Source organism: Thalassophryne amazonica, chromosome 6, assembly GCF_902500255.1.
Source record: "Thalassophryne amazonica chromosome 6, fThaAma1.1, whole genome shotgun sequence".
Classification (NCBI taxonomy): Eukaryota; Metazoa; Chordata; class Actinopteri; order Batrachoidiformes; family Batrachoididae; genus Thalassophryne; species Thalassophryne amazonica.
In genome coordinates, this window is record NC_047108.1 from 110,135,855 (window position 1) to 110,150,833 (window position 14,979).

Sequence of the window (14,979 nt, forward strand, 5' to 3'; positions counted from 1 at the left end):
GGGACCTCGTAGTACCATATCACCCCAATAGAGCGCTTCGCTCTCAGACTGCAGGCTTACTTGTAGTTCCTAGGGTTTGTAAGAGTAGAATGGGAGGCAGAGCCTTCAGCTTTCAGGCTCCTCTCCTGTGGAACCAGCTCCCAATTCAGATCAGGGAGACAGACACCCTCTCTACTTTTAAGATTAGGCTTAAAACTTTCCTTTTTGCTAAAGCTTATAGTTAGGGCTGGATCAGGTGACCCTGAACCATCCCTTAGTTATGCTGCTATAGACGTAGACTGCTGGGGGGTTCCCATGATGCACTGTTTCTTTCTCTTTTTGCTCTGTATGCACCACTCTGCATTTAATCATTAGTGATCGATCTCTGCTTCCCTCCACAGCATGTCTTTTTCCTGGTTCTCTCCCTCAGCCCCAACCAGTCCCAGCAGAAGACTGCCCCTCCCTGAGCCTGGTTCTGCTGGAGGTTTCTTCCTGTTAAAAGGGAGTTTTTCCTTCCCACTGTAGCCAAGTGCTTGCTCACAGGGGGTCGTTTTGACCGTTGGGGTTTTACATAATTATTGTATGGCCTTGCCTTACAATATAAAGCGCCTTGGGGCAACTGTTTGTTGTGATTTGGCGCTATATAAAAAAAATTGATTGATTGATTGATTGATTGATTGAAAAAAAACAACAGATAAGTTATGGTTTTAATTTGCAAATTAACATCAAAGATTTCTAAAAAATCTTTTTTTCTTGAAACTGTTTTAATTACAAGTTTTCTAATGTAAGAAAGATTGTTTAACTTCAAATGTACAGTAATCAGAAATCAAGTAAAAAAAATACATTTTAAGGATTTTCTTCAGAAAACTGCTGTGTATAAATTAGCTCCTCTGACACACATTTCTACACACTTCTGTGTTTTGGCCTAATGTCTCCATTCCATTCTTCTTCATCTGAACAACAAGCTGGACTGGATTCACAACATGGACGCACTTTACAGGAAGGGTCAGAGCCGCCTCTACCTCCTGAGGAGGCTGAGGTCTTTTGGAGTGAGGGGGCCACTCCTGAAGACCTTCTATGACTCTGTGGTGGCATCTGCCATCCTGTACGGTGTGGTCTGCTGGAGCAGCAGCATCACAGAGAGGGACAGGAAAAGACTGGATAAGATCATCAGGAAATCCTGCTCTGTCCTGGACTGTCCTCTGGACTCTGTGCAGGAGGTGGGGGACAGGAGGGTCCCTGCTAAACTTACATCTATGCTGGACCACGAATGTCACCCCCTGCTGGACGTTCTGTCTGCTCTGGAGAGCAGTTTCAGTGACAGACTCATCCACCCTCGCTGTGTGAGGGAGAGATTCCGCAGATCGTTTCTCCCGGCTGCTGTCAGACTGTACAGTGATCAGTGCTAGTACTGTGGTAACCATAGCAACCAGGCCATCAATCATGTCATTACCTGCTGTATTTATTAGGTGCAGTAACTTATGGTGCACTCAAGTCACTTTACATATATTACACTACATATTACATATGACATATATATATTACTTATATTTGAACCTGTCCATATTGTAAATATCAGAGTAACTTATCGTACATTTCACGCTGAAGTCATTTTATCTGATCACTCTCACATCCCGACAGTGTATATCATCCCGGCACTGCTGCATTGAACTGAACAATGGTAGCCTCAGCTTTACCCGGCACTCAGTGCTTTTTTAGTTCTTGTTTTTAAGAGATGCTTGTTTGTTTTATTGCATGCCCTTTTGTCTACTCCTACTGTTCTATGCTGCGATGTAACACTGAAATTTCCCCATTGAGGGATGAATAAAGGCTTTTCTTATCTTCTTAAAATACTGGCACCTGCAGCACTTGCTATGCAGCTTCTCCCCTATGCTGTGAAAAAAATCCTAGTGAGGAACCTGAAATAAATATTCACAGCCTTTGTGATGAAGCTCAAAATTGGGCTCAGGTGCCTCCTGCTTCCACTGATCGTCCTTGAGATGTTTCTACAGCTTAATTGGAGTCCACCTGGGGTAAAATCATTTGACTGGACATGATTTGGAAAGGCACACACCTGTCTACATATAAGGTCCCACAGTTGACAGTCAGAGCACAAACCAAGCATGAAGTCAAAGGAATTGTCTGTAGACCTCTGAGACAGGATTGTCTGGAGACACAAATCTGGGGAAGGGTACAGAAACATTTGTGCTGCTTTTAAGGTCTCAATGAGCACAGTGGCCTCCATCATCTGTAAAGGGAAGATGTTCAGATCCACCAGGACTCTTCCTAGAGCTGGCTGCCTGTCTAAAGTGAGTGATTGGGGGACAAGGACCTTAGTCAGGGAGGTGACCAAGAACCGGATGGTCACTCTGTCAGGGCTCCAGTATTCCTCTGTGGAGAGAAGAGAACCTTCCAGAAGGACAATCATCTCTGCAGCAATCCACCAATCAGGCCTGTATGGTAAAGTGGCCAGACAGAAGCCACGCCTTAGTAAAACGCACATGGCAGCCCACCTGGAGTTTGCCAAAAGGCACCTGAAGGACTCTCAGACCAGAAGCAAAATTCTCTGGTCTGATGAGACAAAGATTGAACTCTTTGGTATCATGTTTGGAGGAAACCAGGCACCATCCCTACAGTGAAGCATGGTGGTGACAGCATCATGCTGTGGGGATGTTTTCAGCAGCAGGAACTGGGAGACTAGTCAGGATTGAGGGAAAGATGAATGCAGCAATGTGCAGATACATCCTGGATGAAAACCTGCTCAAGAGTGCTCTTGACCTCAGACTGGGGTGACGGTTCATCTTTCAGCAGGACAATGGCCCTAAGCACACAGCCAAGATATCAAAGGAGTGGCTTCAGGACAACTCTGTGAATGTCCTTGAGTGGTCTAGCCAGAGCCCAGACCTGAATTCGATTGAACATCTCTGGAGAGATCTGAAAATGGCTGTTAACCGACGCTCCCCATCCAACCTGAAGGAGCTTGAGAGGTGCTGCAAAGAGGAATGGACCAAACTGTCCAAGGATAGGTGAACCAAGCTTGTGGCATCATATTCAAGAAGACTTGTGGCTGAAATTGCCGCCAAAGGTGCATCAACAAAGTATGGAGCAAAGGTTGTGAATACTTATGTACATGTGGTTTCTTAGATTTTTATTTTCAATAAATTTGCAAAAATTTCAAAAAGACTTTTTCATGTTGCCATTAGATTATATTAGATAGAACTTAATTGATCCCTTGGGAAGCCTCCCTCAGGGAAATTTAGGTTCCAGCAGCATTGTATAGCAGCACACAGGGTAAGAAGCACACAGAGTATGAAAAGTGAAAGTAAAAAACAATGCAATTATAAATATAAACAGGCATGTACATAACTGGTACTCATGGTGCTTGTGTATGTTAAAAATAAATGATGCACAGCAGAAAACACAAGGGAAGCTCTTCATAACAGGTAAGCAATGACGGATTGTAGGCAAGGTGTTTCCCTTTGCGTGCTGTCTGCTGTGCATCAATGATTTTTAGCACATGAGCATGATGAATACGTTATATGCACACCTGAATATAAATACACAGCTATAAATACCAGACATACTGATCGCTACTGGTTTACTGGCTACTACGGACTGGTAGAACAGCCATAGGAGTTTCCTGCAGATGTTAAACAGCCACAGCCTCCTCAGAAAGTCCATTTACCATTTGTGAGTAGAATTTTGAGGGAACAAATTAATCTACTCTATTTTGGAATAAGGCTGTAAACATAACAAAATGTGGAAAAAGTAAACTGCTGTGAATACTTTCTGGATGCACTGTAAGTCATTTTTGGGGGGAATCATAGGTTTTGGCTTCTAAAAGCATCATGGAAGAAAAGGTTTGATATTCACAGTTTCAGTGCTGAGAATAAAAAGTGGCCCAATCAGGGGAGAGCTGCTGCTCATGGGAAATCCACTCAGTCGCCATAGCAACATGTGAGTAAGTGGTAAACGGCTCGTAAAGGTGTCAAGTTAAACCACAGCTTAAATGATAACAATCTCAAAACTCATCACTTATGTTTTCCAGGCTTCTGGAGAGCCTACTGGTTGCCATGGTGACCACGGTGGTGATATTTGTGTCTTCTATGACATTGGGCGACTGTCGTGATCTGTCCCCTGCAAACGCTGCCACCAGTAACACCACAGTAAGTCTTGTTCAAATCCCATTTCTATTCTCTGAGCCTGCATCTGAACACTAGTGTGCCGTACAGACGGCACACAGCAGTACATCGCAGTTCATAGTGTGTCCGAACACTCTGAGTAGTGTGTTACAGTGGCTTGCAAAAGTCATCTGCCCCTTGGTATTTCACACATTTTAATTTGTTTATGCCATTTCAAATACAAAAAGTAAGTCAGGCTTCTCAGTGTAAACTTCTAAAATTATCTTCCTTAAACTCAAACTCAAAGCAAATCTCTACAACTTCATATAAATTAATGAAAAATATAAAAGCCAAGATGATGGGTTGCATAAGCAATGGGCCTCTTTGGTATAATACCTGTAAATAATAGGGGTGTAACAATACACAAAAATCATGGTTCGGTACGTACCTCAGTTCTGAGGTCACTGTTTGGTTCATTTTCGGTTCAGTATGGGAACAGAATGCAAAACCTAAATTTGCTTGTTGTTTACTGTAACATTATACAAACAGGAAAATAAAGTAATTGCAATGTGCTGCCTGGTAATAAGTTAAATAAAATGTTCTCAAATAAACAATAAATGTATGAAATATTATAAAAAATACATTCCCAGTAAACAGCTTTTAACAAAACCTTTCCACAAGTAAAGAGCAGCACAACATTTCCAGCAGTTTTATTCAACCTTCATATTTTTTGCCAGAAAAATGAACTTGTCCAAAACTGTCACATGCCATAAGGAATTTTTTTTAAAGAGAATTAATGTTAAAGAATCCCTTTACTTTTCTGCAATTTATTTTATTTTCTATCTCTTTCTATTAACTGTTTGTTTAATGTTTGTTAATATCTTTTATAATAAAGTTTTGAAAACAAAAATATTGTGAATATGTCTTGGACTTCTTTCTGGGCTTCTGTGACTGTGATTGGAGAAATTTTGCATAGTGTGTGTTTTGTATTTTGTATCCCCAGTTACACAGCTTCATGATGATGTCGTACAGTGGAAGGTTTTGTTAAAAAGAAGACCTGAACGTTCAGCTACAAATTGCCAGAAGGTACATGTGAGATACAAACCTAGATTTGATATTTTGGTGAAAAAAAAAAATCCTCTTCTGTACCACTTCATCATGAAGCTGGATAACTGAGGATACAAAATGCAAAATTTGCACTGTGCACAATCACAGCCACAGAAGCCTGTAACTTTGTCTGGGTTTTCTGGGTGTCTTGGTGGCTTTCCTCACTCTTCTCCAGTTTTTGAGAACTGTCTACTCCACACAGATTTACCACAGAGTGCCAAACTGTTTGTATTTCTTCATAACTGATGTCAGTAAAGTCCAAGACATATTCAGTGACTTGGAAATGTTCAGGTACCCATCCCCTGTCTTGTCTGAAGAAAACTGGCAATAATACTGATTATTTACAGGTATTATACCAAAGGGGCCCATTACTTATGCAACCATCATCTTGGCTTTTATATTTTTAATTATCCAGTTGCAGAGATTTGCTTTGAATTTGAGTTTAAGGGAGATGATTTTAGAAATGTTTATATTGAGAAGCCTGACTTACGTTTTTGTATTTTAAATGGCATAAACAAATTAAAATATGTGAAATACCAAGGGGCTGAATACTTTTGCAAGGTGCTGTATATAGTCGGCACAAAGCAGTATGTAACAGTTCGTAGGGTGTTTGAATACTCACTAATCATTTTATAAAACAAATTCTGGATGTTCTACTACCTCCAGATGTGCTCCTCTATAACATGATGCAGCTGGATCCTGGTTGTTGTTGTTGTTGTCGTCGTCGTCGTCGTCGTCCATTCTGCTACTCCCATTTTTGTTCAAGGTTGCCACAGCGGATACAGTCAGATCCACATTGGTATTTGGCACATTTTACGCCGGATGCCATTCCTGACGCAACTCCAGTGTCACCTGGAGAAATACACACAGCCGCTGGTGTTCCAAAGAGGTCTCCCATCCAAATACTAACCAGATCCTGCACTGCTTAGCTTCTGAGATCTGACGGGATGTAAAAATGTATATCGCGTACCTTTAAAGAAAAACATCCAGATCAAAGCACAGGACAAATGAAGGTGCTTCTCATATGTATGTACAACACAGTCAGTTACTATTATCTGATCTATCGTATGTAAATATGAAGTGTTCTGATGCAGGGACTGTTATACTGCAATACTTTACCATTTTATCTGTGTTGTATTACGTTATTGCATGTATTATGTTAATATGCTAGCCATAGTCTATTTACCTCCATCACCGAGGTTATTGAATCTCCACACACACCTTGAAGTGAGGCCCTGAGTAAAGATTCCATAACCTTTGGTGGAGAGAGATACTGCCACGGTGGTCATGTTATTCTATAGCCGCAAATCAGAAAAGAGCTGAGACGCGATGGAAAATGCAAGTTAAAAAATTATTTGACTTCAATTTCATTGCAGATAGAATGAACCAGAGATATTTTATGTTTTCTATTTATCTTCATTTAATTTGTTAATATTCATCCATTCTTGCATTTTAGGCCTGAAAGACATTCCAAAAAAAGTTTGAATGGGACAATTTAGGGCAAAATAAAAATGTAGGTAAAAAAAAAATGTTATTTCAAACAGGTGACTGCAAACATGTGGTATAAAAGCAGTGTCCATAGCATAAAGAACATCTTTTCCAGCAACATCTATTCATTTTTCAGCAACACAACAAACAATACAAATGCATGGCTGCAGAGGAGGGATACGGGTACTGGACTGCCCTATCTGCAGTCCTGACCTGTCCCCAGTAGAGAATGTGTACTGTTGTACACCTTAAGACATGTTTCCAGCCAGAATGGGACAAAATAACACCTGAACTGTTTCATTGCTTGGTGTCCTCCATACCAAAACATCTTTTAAGTGTTGTGAGAAGGAATGGCAACAATAGAAAGTGGTAAATGCTTTAACGTCCAAACTTAAAAAAAGCCACAGTTCACAGTGAAGACAGTGAAGCATGGTGGTGCAAGCATCATGATATGGGCATGTTTCTCCTACATGTTGGGCCTGTTGGGCCTATACTATATCGCATACCAGGTATCATGGATCAGTTTGGATATGTCAAAATACTTGAAGAGGTCATGTTGCTTTATGCTGAAGAGGACATGCCCTTGAAATGGGTGTTTCAACAAGACAATGACCCCAAGCACACTAGTAAACCAGCAAAATCTTGGTTCCAAACCAACAAAATGAATGCCTCGCAGATGTGAAGAAATCATGAAAAGCTGTGGTTATACAACTAAATACTAGTTTAGTGATTCACAGGATTGCTAAAAAGCAGTTTGAACATAATAGTTTTGAGTTTGTAGCGTCAACAGCAGATGCTACTATTATTGTGAACACCCCCTTTTCTACTTTTTTTTTACTAATAGCCCAATTTCATAGCCTTAAGAGTGTGCATATCATGAATGCTTGGACTTCTTGGATTTGTGAGAATCTACTGAATCTACTGGTACCTTGTTTCCCATGTAACAATAAGAAATATACTCAAAACCTGGATTAATCTTATTAGTCACATAGCACTACTATTATTCTGAGCACTACTGTACGTACATTGCCAACAACCAAAGCGCTCCACTCTCTTCTAAAGCGCTGTGTGGTTAAACGAGTCGCTGGCCCTCTATTGAGCGCGGTGAGCAAACTGCTGCTTTGTCTTTCAGCACACTGGCAGCGAGGGCATCAACTCCACCATCCGGCAGTTCTTCTGCAACAACAAGACCTATAACGACATGGCCACGCTGTTCTTCAACCCGCAGGAGGCCGCCATCTACCAGCTTTTTCACCAGGACGGTGAGACCAACACACGCGGCTTAACTGCTGATCAGGAACTACATGGCACTCGCAGAGCACAGACCTTTGCCAAGCGGTTCTGTCTGTATTTATTCAAGTTGAACTGCTGAATCAGTGTGTGAGTTTCTTTGGTAGTCAGAAAAATACAAAATTTCTTCTTGATTCTGCACTGCAAAAAATACCGTGCTCAAAATAAGACAAATAATCTGGGATCTAGCCAAATTGTCTTGTATTCTCAAGGTTGGCGCTATGTCACCAGGCAAAGTGGCCAATCCAAAGGCGAGAATTCGTGCTTCTGTGACTGGCTGCTCGGTGACAACACGCTCGAGCTGTATACCGTTTTAATGAATTCAGCCAGTTTTTTATTGTTTCTAACTTGCTTCTAACAGCCAGCTGACAGCTATCATTGCCTCGAACAGTGAGATTTGATGACCTGAAATGAACTATTGTACATTAAATTGACTTTATTGATGAGTCTGACCCCTTTGAAAAGTGACCAAATTACATGTATTTTTATTGAGCTCGGCGATGTTTTCACCAAGAAAACCCGGCCCTCGAGGTTAACTGCCCTGATACCGACCTTGAGAATTAAGCAAAAAAATCTGCCAATCGAGTAAGAAAAATTTACTTTGTTTGAATTCTCAATCCTTGCAAAATGTTTAGGCACCGAATAATCAAAATGTGCCTTAAAACCCGACAGAATTCTTATTTTAAGATTAGCCTCTGTCTTAGAATAAGGAACATAGTCTTTTTCCTTTGCTTGGATGATTTGAAATCCATTGCCTTTCCTTGTTACTGGTTAAATACAGTTTGATATTAGCTGGAAAACGTATTAAGAAAAAGTGAGGTACATTTTCCCAAAATAGGACATTATTCCTTAGGTAAATAATGCTTGACAAGATTATTTTCTAGTTAGACAAAAATTAAGTCAAATTTTCTTTAAACAAGTCTTTTTCTTTTTTCTTTTTTTTTCTTCCTTAGATTTCAGTTTTTGCAGTGTGGATCTAGACTTTATTGTGTGTTTAATTTGTGTGCACCCTGGGCATGGTTCTGCATTTGTAACTGCAGGTGGTCCTCCAGCCCACAGTTCATCCTTTTAGAGGTTGGTGGCAGTATTGGCACTTCAGCCGCTGTAAAAACACCTCTTACAGCTCCAAGATAAAAATGAAAGATTCCTTTTTCCACTCTCTGTGGAAGTAACTTGGCCTCTGCCTGAGGCAGCGTACTGTATTGTATGTCACATTGCAGTACGCTGCCTGAAGTGTAAAGACCTGGAAGTGGCCAAATGTCCATGGGTAGATACACCTACCTCTGCTCCGGTTGTCCCAACATTCGGTGTACGGATGGAGTGTCAGTTGCTATGATAGATCAGCTCTTTCTAATGGTATCGGATATTACCCCTGTCAGTAAATGTATTATGAGGCTCAGACGCAAACATTCACCGGGTGTTGTGTCTCTAGTCTCAATCTGTGCTCCAACTGCGATGAGTGATGTCTCTGTGAGGGAGACCTTTTATTCACACCTTCATTCTGTGATTGACAACTATCCCAGAGATGACATCTTATTGGTGGTGCATAGGTGATTTTAATGCCACCATTGGCACTGACAGGTCTCATTAGGAGGGCTGCCTTGGTCCGCATGGATCTGGCAACCATGCTGAAAATGGCGCAGTGCTCCTTGACTTTACAAAGAGCTGGGGGCTCACAGTTGCTGGATCCTGGTTTCAATGGCCAGATGTACATTGCTGGATGTGGTATTCTAATACCTGCAGTCAGGGGTGCCAAGGGAATCAACCATGTCCTTGTGGGAAAACACTGGAAAATTCTACAGAACTATTCACCTTATTCAGCCCTGCCCACTTTTACAACAGAGGCATTTCCGTTTTGTCTTAGGACTTCCAGTGAGCAGTGTTTTCAGTATAGAAAAATGGAAGTCATTACATTGGTAGAAACAAAAACCTTTTTGAAAAGCTCAAAGGGAACGACTAGCTCATCCACGGGTCATAACAGAGTGGGCAGATGACATGAAAATGTGGCCCTTGATTATGTACGCCAATATTGCTAACTACTTTGTGTGGACAGTTTGGCTGTGAGGAACTATAAATGCACAGAAGCCTATCAATGTCTCTTTGAATCCAGTTAAAATATTACCCGACAACTAGTATCACCGTAATGCCAAGATTACGTAACATTAATATATGTATGGTGTTATTTCATGCAGTGCTTGGTTGCATCAAATGACAGAAAATGAGTACATTAGATAGCAGCTAACGCTACAAACACAGCTTACCGTTTGTCTCACTAGCATCCACCGTGGCTTCTTCAACGGAGCTTTGTAGCCCAACCATTTCTCTGGGTAAAGATCCAGTGGTGTGGGTTTTTTCTCCACAAAATAAAAAGAACAGACATAGGGACGTTTGGGTGGATTTTTCAAATTCAGCACCTTTAGCGAGCACCGGAGATCCTCGTCTTTCGAGGGAGGAGGGAACAAGTTAAATGCTGGTCCACAGCACTCAGACCTCTCCTTTCCATGTTCAACACATTGTTCTGAAAGCAATAGTTTCCTCTTCTTCCAGTTATTGGGGCAATCATGAACTGAACAATTAATGCTGCTCATGTTTGGACACTTCTAGCATACTGTGTTCCCACATAGATAATCATCAGACGCAGTGGCAAACCGGGAAGTTGCTTGACAAAATAGAGCCACCCACCCTGACTTCCTGAATAAGATGAATAGGATCTACAGAAGTGCCCAGTTTGCGAATTCCGACCACATACTTGTTGTGGCTTTACAGAGGAAGACTTACAGGGTACTGCCTGCTCAGTACCTGACATCCTGTGATTTAATGGGATCCCCAAGAGCTACTGGACATCGTAACCACCCTATACACAGATACTGTGAATGCTGTGCGGACTGAAGGCTGAGACTCTGAGATTTTCCCAGTGAAAACTAGCATTCTTCAGGGATTTGTTCTGGCTCCTACACTGTACAATGCTTGCATGGACTGGGTGTTGGGTCAGGTTGCGGAAACCAGTGACTCGGGTGCTTTTGTTTGCGAGCAAAGGTTTACTGACCTTGATTTCTTGGATGATGCTGCTATCATTGCAGTGTCAATGGATGCTCTGATTGCAACAGTTGAGAAGCTGAATGAGAAATCAGAGTGTCTGGGTTTGAGGTTGTCCTGGATCAAGACTAAGATTCAGGCATTCAATGACTTCCTGAACTCGGCCATCAGAAGTGTATCTGTATGTGGTGAAGGAGTTCAACTTGTACTCAACTTAACTCATCTCAAACTGTATTTCTGAAGCACATTTAAAATGACAGCAGTCGACCAAAGTGCTGTACAAAAGTGGGCACCAAGTTTTGCCCAAAAATAAGTCAATAAATAAAAAATAACACTAAAGTTCCAGCAGGCAATAAAAACAATAAAATATCCATCTGCTCATTTAGGAAATGCCAGGGAGAATAAGTGGATTTTTAGGGAGGATTTGAAAGTCTCTGGGGTCAGGGATGATCTAATATTGCTTGGGACTCCTACAAGGGTGGTTGCATCTCCTCCACTCTCCATTATCTCTGTTCTCTGCTTTAACCTTCAAGTCCCTACTTCACCAGACTGTGAATTCCTCAAATTATATTGGATTCTGGATCTATTGGACTACTATTGGATTAACCATGGAATTGATCAGCTGGTCTCTGAACGCTGTTGACACCATTTTTTCTACAAGAAGGTCAGGACTGGGGGATCCTACTTGCCCAGATGGAACGTATCCTGCGGGCTATGTTCTCGACTCCTGGAGTTCATGGCGTGTGGCATGCTTGGTGCCTTTCTCCGTTGAGGACGTCGAGGATTTATTCATTTTTGGTTTTATGGTAGCAGGGCTGGTACTTTCTGTCTTATGTGCTGCCCTGATCTACCGGAAAATTGGCAAGACAGCGGCATCAAGAACCACGGCCCCTTGCTTGTCCGTCATGATTAATGAGGTTGGCAAGGCAGTGCATTCCCAGACTGCGATGACTCTTGAACTCAGACGCAAATTGGATGACATTTGGAGCAGATGCGTGCCTTGCAGTTGAAGTTGAAGATTTCAGAGGCCAGTGAATATTCTTAATTCATAATTGAGAATATTCTTAATTCATAATTGGGATTTGGTTGTTCAAGTGGAACTTTTAAAAAGTGTTTCTCACTGCTCAAACCATAACATTACAGGCTTATCAAGCCTGAAGGTCAAATTGCCTGACTGTTTTCCTCCAGAGGAATTTCTTCAGCCTGGGGATCATTTGGCTGTTTCTTATCTCAACTCACAAAGACAATAAACTGCTTTTCACAGGACTGAAGCATGCTCCATTCCCTCCCCCCAACCCCCTCCTATCCCCCATCAACACTCCCCACTCCGGCGCCTCTCACGTCACTCCTTTCCCCTTCTGCGGGGGCGGTGCAGTTTTAGCTGCAGCCCCCGTTACTCTCCCCAAGCTGACGGCGGCGCATCTCAGGGTTGCTGCGTGGCCTTCACCCACTTGCCTCAATTCAGATAACGGACTTCTTAAAACTTAGTGCACATAAACAATGTCAAATGTGTAGGTGCTGTCTTTAATTCTGATGTATGCCATTATTACGGTAAACAAGTGATAATTGTGGACTAATTGATGTCTGAGGTAACTGGAGTGTAAACATAATTTCTCCACTGTGAGATCAATAAAGTATATCACTCATCTCATATTGAAGGATAGACTATTCCAAAGCCTGGGGGAAGCCACCCAAAGACCCTGTTACCTCTAGTCTTTAGTCTAGCTTTTGGCACCTCCAACAGCAGTTGGTCAGAAGACCTTAAGGCTGTGGTTGGGGTGTAATGAAGCAGAAGCTCGGGGAGGTACACTGGGACCAGGCCATTAAGGGCTTTAAACACAGTTAAGAGAAGTTTAAAATCAATGCGACATCAGACAGAGAACCAGTGGATAAGATAAGATCAACTTTATTTATCCAGAAGGATGGAGGCCAAGACCAGCGTGATGTGGTCGTGGTTTTTCTTACGCAAAAGAAGATGAGCAGCAGCATTCTGAATAACCTGAAGGTGGTTGAGAGAGGACTGGTTCAAGGCAGTGTACACAGTTACAATAACCTAGTCTACTGGTGACGAAGGTGTTAATGACCTTGTCAAGGTCGAGCCTAGAAAAACAGGACCTGGTCTTGGCTAAAAGACAGAGTTGGAGTTGTTGTTTTAACAACAGCATTGATCTGTCAAGGCTGGTAAACGGGTGTGGCAGGATGCAAATGCTGGACTCGGACTCAAGGCTCAGTTGGCAAAAGCAGTTCACTTGGGCGAAAAACAGGGTCTGGTACACAGGTAGGCAATCCAACAAGGCAAACAAGAGCAAGAACATCAGGCAGGTGCGTGGTCGAAAATACAAGCAAGGGGTCAAAGAACACGGATAGCAAGCAGGTCGAGAACAAGAAATAGAAGTCTGGAGAGAAGGCATAGAGCGCATCAATCTGGCGAGGTAACAGGGCAAAAAGAGGATTGTAAATACACCCAAGTGATGAGGTGTAGATAGGGAGCAAGTGTGCGTGGAACTCACCAGAATGAGGGTGTGACCAGGGAGAGGGAAACGCCCACCACCAAGAGACAGGAGATACAAACAAGAGAGACAGGGACAGTAAAACCCAAGCAGGAAAAAACCCCAACAAGAGAATAAGACTACACAGAAACAAACATAGCAAAAGCATGAAAACAAAACCAGGCAGAACCTCACATCCTGACATGATCTGGTTATCAAATTTAAAATCTTCTTCTTTGTCTTTCGGCTGTTCCCGTTAGGGGTCGCCACAGCAGATCAATCGTTTCCATCTCACCCTGTCCTCTGTATCTTCCTCTGTCACACCAACCACCTGCATGTGCTCCCTCAGCACATCCATGAACCTCCTCTTTGGCCTCCCTCTTCTCCTCCTGTCTGTTGGCTCCATCCTCAGCATCCTTCTCCCTATATACCCTGGGTCCCTCCTCTGCACATGTCCAAACCATCTCAATCTCGCCTCTCTGACTTTGTCTCCAAACCGTCCCACCTGAACTGTCCCTCTGATATGTTCATTCCTAATCTTGTCCATTCTTGTCACTCCCAAAGAGAATCTCAACATCTTCAGCTCTGCCACCTCCAGCTCTCCCTCCTGTGTTTTTGTTAGTGCCACCGTCTCTTTCCCCTTCATTCTTGTTGATATTCTTTGGTCACAAATCACTCCTGCCACCTTTCTCCACCCACTCCACCCTGCCTGCACTCTCTTCTTCACCTCTTTACTACATTCTCCATTACTTTGAACAGTTGACCCCAAATATTTAAACTCATCTACTTTCGCCACTTCTACTCCTTGTAACTGCACTATTCCACTGGGCTCCCTCCCATTTACACACATATACTCAGTCTTGCTTCTACTGACTTTCATTCCCCTTCTCTCCAAAGCATATCTCCACTTCTCCAGACTAGACTCACCTTGCTCTATACCCTCACTACAGATCACAATGTCATCTGCAAACATCATCGTCCATGGGGACTCCTGTCTGATCTCATCTGTCAACCTGCCCATCACCATTGCAAACAAGAAAGGATTCAGAGCTGATCCTTGGTGTAATCCCACCTCCACCTTGAATGAGTCTGTCATTCCGACTGCGCATCTCACCGCTGTCACACTATTCTTGTACATGTCCTGCACTACCCTAACATACCTCTCTGCGACTCCAGACTTCCTCATACAATACCACAGCTCTTCTCTTGGCACCCTATCATAAGCTATTTCTAAGTCCACAAACACACAATGTAACTCTTTCTGTCCTTCTCTGTACTTCTCCAACAGTATTCTCAGAGCAAACATTGCATCTGTAGTGCTCTTTCTCGGCATGAAACCATATTGCTGCTCACAGATTTTCACCTGTTTTCTAAGCCTAGCTTCTACTACTCTTTCCCATAACTTCATGCTGTGGCTGATCAGCTTTATGCCTCTGTAGTTACTGCAGCTCTACACATCACCCTTGTTC

At 42.5% G+C, this 14,979-nt stretch overlaps 1 protein-coding gene across 1 annotated transcript in view; it reads left to right on the top strand.

Moving 5' to 3' along the window:
* Window positions 1-14,979, top strand: part of clcn6 (chloride channel 6) — a 192,142-nt gene that overhangs the window by 126,966 nt on the left and 50,197 nt on the right. Inside the window, exons 13-14 of the mRNA XM_034173132.1 lie at window positions 4,028-4,145; window positions 7,828-7,957. Coding sequence (XP_034029023.1) covers window positions 4,028-4,145; window positions 7,828-7,957 — 248 coding nt within the window. The remainder of the gene's footprint in view (window positions 1-4,027; window positions 4,146-7,827; window positions 7,958-14,979) is intronic.